This window comes from Enhydra lutris, unplaced genomic scaffold (assembly GCF_002288905.1).
Source record: "Enhydra lutris kenyoni isolate GAN:26980312 unplaced genomic scaffold, ASM228890v2 scaffoldscaffold2, whole genome shotgun sequence".
NCBI classification, from domain to species: Eukaryota; Metazoa; Chordata; class Mammalia; order Carnivora; family Mustelidae; genus Enhydra; species Enhydra lutris.
The window spans coordinates 41,145,465-41,150,461 of record NW_019154086.1 but is presented as its reverse complement, the minus strand read 5'-3'; the positions used below and the strand labels follow the sequence as shown (position 1 = coordinate 41,150,461).

At 54.7% G+C, this 4,997-nt stretch overlaps 1 protein-coding gene across 1 annotated transcript; it reads left to right on the top strand.

Moving 5' to 3' along the window:
• The first annotated feature begins 557 nt into the window (after positions 1–557).
• On the top strand, positions 558–4,045 carry LOC111149626 (Zic family member 1). The gene is made up of 3 exons (XM_022506800.1): positions 558–1,539; positions 2,951–3,114; positions 3,788–4,045. The coding sequence occupies exons 1-3, from the start codon at positions 558–560 to the stop codon at positions 3,983–3,985; spliced, it is 1,344 nt and encodes a 447-aa protein (XP_022362508.1). The 3' UTR covers positions 3,986–4,045.
• Positions 4,046–4,997: the final 952 nt, after the last annotated feature.

Sequence of the window (4,997 nt, the reverse complement as noted above, 5' to 3'; positions counted from 1 at the left end):
GGAAAAAGGAGAGTGAAGGAGCGAGAAGGCGAGCCTGAGAGAAAGGAGAGAGAGAGAAAAGAAAGGGCGAGGGGCTAGTGGAGAAGTAAGGAGGGGCATACGGCGCGAGGCGGAGAAAGGGCGAGTAGTAGCGGCTCCGGCGCTCACATTCCTCTATGCTACAAATCCGGGAGGAAGTTTTTTTTTGGGGGGCTGAGATGCTCCACGCCTTTCCCTGGGCAGCCTTGACGCAGGGTCCTCTCGGCAGAGACTGAGCGGCGAAAAGTGCGAGCCGGGCCGGCGGGGTTTGCTTGGCGGGCGCGGGAGCCCGCCTTGCCTGCGGCCCGGAGCCGTCCCGCTTCCCAGCGCTTGGTCAGGCGGGCGTCCCGGCGCGTCGCGCCGCTGCCTGCGGGCTAGGACTTCGCGAGGTGGGTCGACTCCTCCTCCCTCCTCTTCTTCTTCTTCCTCTTCCTCCGCCTCCCGTTCCTCCTCCTCCTCCTCCTCCTCCTGATTTTCCCTCCTCGGCGGGCGAGGGTGGGGGGGGCGGGGGAGGCCGGGGCTCGCCCCGAGCAGCCACGATGCTCCTGGACGCCGGCCCCCAGTACCCCGCGATCGGCGTGACCACCTTTGGCGCGTCCCGCCACCACTCGGCGGGCGACGTGGCCGAGCGCGACGTGGGCCTGGGCATCAACCCGTTCGCCGACGGCATGGGCGCCTTCAAGCTCAACCCCAGCTCTCATGAGCTGGCCTCCGCCGGCCAGACGGCCTTCACGTCGCAGGCCCCCGGCTACGCGGCTGCCGCGGCCCTGGGCCATCACCACCACCCGGGCCACGTCGGCTCCTATTCGAGCGCAGCTTTCAACTCCACGCGGGACTTTCTGTTCCGCAACCGGGGCTTTGGCGACGCGGCAGCGGCAGCCAGCGCTCAACACAGTCTGTTCGCTGCTTCAGCCGGAGGCTTCGGGGGCCCACACGGTCACACGGACGCCGCGGGCCACCTCCTCTTCCCTGGCCTTCACGAGCAGGCGGCGGGCCACGCGTCGCCCAACGTGGTCAACGGGCAGATGAGGCTTGGCTTCTCCGGGGACATGTACCCGCGGCCCGAACAGTACGGCCAGGTGACCAGTCCGCGTTCGGAGCATTATGCCGCGCCGCAGCTGCACGGTTACGGGCCCATGAACGTGAACATGGCCGCGCATCACGGCGCTGGCGCCTTCTTCCGTTACATGCGCCAACCCATCAAGCAGGAGCTCATCTGCAAGTGGATCGAGCCCGAGCAGCTGGCCAACCCCAAAAAGTCGTGCAACAAAACTTTCAGCACCATGCACGAGCTGGTCACGCACGTCACCGTGGAGCACGTCGGCGGACCTGAGCAGAGTAACCACATCTGCTTTTGGGAGGAGTGTCCGCGCGAGGGCAAGCCCTTCAAAGCCAAATACAAACTGGTCAACCACATCCGCGTGCACACGGGCGAGAAGCCCTTCCCCTGCCCTTTTCCTGGCTGCGGCAAGGTCTTCGCGCGTTCTGAGAACTTAAAGATCCACAAAAGGACGCACACAGGTACGGAACCGCTGTTCTTGAGCCCCCACCCCCCATCCTGGGCCTGGGACCCGAAGTTTAAAAGTCAGCCGCCGGGGTGCACAAACCGGGCTGTGGTTGGTTCTGGGCGTCAGGTTCCAGCAGGCAGGCAGTGAAAGCGTGCGCTGGTTTTAGTTTGAGTCTTGAACTTACGAAGAGGTATAGAGAGGATTGGACAAGAGGTATCTAGGAATATAGATTTTTACATGAGGGCTAAAAAAAGGCTGGGAGTGTAGAAAGACAAGTCCAGCTTTGTGGAGCCCTTGCAGCGCGCAACGCCAGTAGAGGTGGCCGGTCCTTGCCGGCGGCGGAGGCGCCAGCAGCTCCAGCTGCAGACAAATCTAACCGTTGCTTCTGGCTACCATCTTCCTCTAGGCACCTTAGTGAAGATGTGGTCAAATGAAGAAACTAAGGAAATTGGTGGAGATAGGATGAAGGCGCAGAGAAAGAAACAAAAACCGAAGGGGGGGGGGTATTGAAAGCAAGTAAGTTGCGCCTGAGGAGGCTTTTGGAGGCTTATGCATATTTAAAGAGCCCAATTTTAGTATTGCCTTGTTTTTGAGTAAGCTTGAAGAATTGGGAGAGCCAATAAAGGCGGAGAAGTCCTTTTTTGTCGATTAGATTTTATGAGATAGTTTTTAAAACACCGAATGCTCTGTATTAGCCTTTAAAAATAAAGAGATCAGACAGGAACAGTTAAAAGAAAAGTTCGCGGCGAGCTCAAGGCTGTGGTCTGAGCCGGCAGGCCATTCCGGGCTCCTAGCGCCAGCAAGGCCAGGAATCCTGTCTGCTTCCCCTATTCTGGTTTGCCTGCGTGATGTCTGTAAACCGCGTTTGGAACTTGGGGTTTAAAGCCAGAGTGAAGGAAGAATTTGCCGCGCCGAGCTCTCGGCCCAGATTACCTTATAAAATGTGAGTGTAAGTAGAGGGTGGGGTGGGGTGGAGGAGGCGACGAGGGGGGTGCGGAGCGTCGGGGAGGGGGTAGGGGGAGGAGAGAAGAGCAAAACAGCAGGAGAATCAGTTCTCAATGTGAAAATTAGAAAGCAAGAGCTAGGTAGAAGCCTCCCGAAGTCGTCTGTATAGCTCTGGGCAGAAAAGCCAGCAGCCAGACCTGCAGCCACTCTGGGGTCTAGAAAAACTACCATTACTGATAATAATAATAAAAAATTAAATATGGATGTAATTGGATTAGGAGTTAAAGTAGTTCAGATATTTATAATTCCACTGCAGATAGACGACTTTGTTGAAGACCCAGGTTTTTGAACTTGCAAAGTACTAACACTGAGCTGCTGTCTTTTTATTTTTTTATTTGTTTTAATCATTGTTTAAAATTTAAAAAATAGCCGCAGGATTTGTTATCATCAGACTTCTTTCTTTCTTGCCTTCGCACCAGGGGAGAAGCCTTTCAAGTGCGAGTTCGAAGGCTGTGACCGACGCTTTGCCAATAGCAGCGACCGCAAGAAGCACATGCACGTGCACACGAGCGACAAGCCCTATCTTTGCAAGATGTGCGACAAGTCCTACACGCACCCCAGTTCGCTGCGCAAACACATGAAGGTAATCGCCGCGCTCTCGCTGCCCGCCTTTGAGCCAGGACCCGCTCTGCTCTTCTGCCAGGGCCCAGCGGCGAGTGGCAGCCGGGTGGTGAAAGGAGCTGGCGGAGGCAGAAAGGCCAAGGTTCCACTTAGCTGAGTGCGGCTGGGCAGAGAGGGCGGGGCTGGAAAGGGTCATGAGGGCACCCAAGGGTGTTTTAAGTTTACTTTTAAATAATGAAAGTAAAAAGAAGGAAGTACGCGACTGAATTTGGCCCAGGTAGGGGGGTAGCCAGGGCTGTACCAGCGCGTTGACTCTGCTGGGGCTGCCGCCATTGTAGCTGGCAGCCTTGGCAGAAGTGCTGGGCTCTTGCGCACAGACCTAATCGTTTGCTTACCTAAATCTGCGCAAGCAAAGTACAACGGCTGCAGGAGGGACCTTCGCCGGCTCTTGCCTCAAATCCTGCCTCCCCCTTCCCAGATCTATTTTTCTTTTGTGAGTCCCGGGGGCGCTGTCTCTCCCTGGAGCCATGCAGGGCGGAGGCGGGCAACCGAGCCTAAGTCAGGCGGGTCAGGCCTCCCATGAGCTCAAGGGGCTTCAGCGGCTGCGTGGGGAGACGGCACGCGGCCTTCACCCGTCCTAGGCTGCCGCCGCACGGGCTCTTTATCTCCGTAAAAACGCGACTTTATTCCCGCAGGTCCACGAATCCTCCTCGCAGGGCTCGCAGCCTTCGCCCGCCGCCAGCTCCGGCTACGAGTCCTCCACGCCGCCTACCATCGTGTCTCCCTCCACAGACAACCCGACCACCAGCTCCCTGTCGCCTTCCTCCTCCGCAGTCCACCACACAGCCGGCCACAGCGCGCTCTCTTCCAATTTTAATGAATGGTACGTTTAAAATCAGAAACAAAACACGGAACAAAACCCTATTTAAGAGACTGAACACACACGTACACAAAATATTACTGAATGAACCCTGCGAATCAACACAGCCCCTACCCCATCCCCCCGCCCCAGACACCGCAGTCCTATTTTTTTTTAAACCTGCCAATAGACCCAGGACCGAGTAAGAGAAAGCCCCAAACCCTTATTATTTTTTCCTTTTTTTCTTTATTTTCTTTCCTCTTTCTTTCTTTTTCCTTTGTTTTTGTTTTTGTTTTGTTTTGTTTTTTGTTGTTGTTGGCGGCAAAGGTTTGGTAGCCAAGGGGCGGGAGGGTGGTCGAGGAGAAGGCGGCTGCCTGTCCGAGTGCTGCCAACCCCGACTGAGGGCCAGTTTCTCGTCGGAAATCGAACAGGCTCTCTGGGCTTCTGTTTTGTTTGTTTGTTTTTGTTTTACTTTGCATTCTTGTAAATACAGAATTATTAGCTTAAAACTGTACTGTTGGATTCTGTAAATAGTTCTATCTCGGTTGGAGCGGGCGGGTGGGTTCGTGGCGTTGTGGTCTTTGCATTGGGGGAGGGGGAGGGGCCGGGCGGGCGGGCGGGCGGGCGGGGGTGGGGGGTGGGCGGCCGAAAGCCAACTGTTTGTACTGAATGGCAAGAATGTTCTAGTAAATGTGTACCAAAATGTGAATTACTTTGTACGATTACAGTCTCCACGTCGACCTAACAGAATATTATTGGTATTAATGTGCTTTTTTTTTTTTTTTTGTATAAAGTGCAAACATTTCTCGTCCCAAAGTCTAAGTACTTTAGTGCAGTAAAATGTTGTTTCACGTCCTGTCAAGAATTCGTATAGTACGAGCCTGGATCTGCGTGTCAAACTGTTCCATTTGTTTATGTAAAGTGATATTAAAAAAGATATAAACTATAACTGTCCGTTGCTTTTGGCAAAAGATACAACCACATAATGTATATAATTCCTAGTTTCCATATTTATCCGCATGTAAAGGGCCGGTTTATTCATGTTA

Bases quoted from the DNA above. Each gene is read 5' to 3' on its own strand.
- LOC111149626 (XM_022506800.1), top strand. From the start codon at position 558: ATGCTCCTGGACGCCGGCCCCCAGTACCCCGCGATCGGCGTGACCACC. The intron at 1,540-2,950 runs GTACGGAACCGC...CCTTCGCACCAG, and splicing joins CCACAAAAGGACGCACACAG to GGGAGAAGCCTTTCAAGTGC. The intron at 3,115-3,787 runs GTAATCGCCGCG...TTATTCCCGCAG, and splicing joins CGCTGCGCAAACACATGAAG to GTCCACGAATCCTCCTCGCA.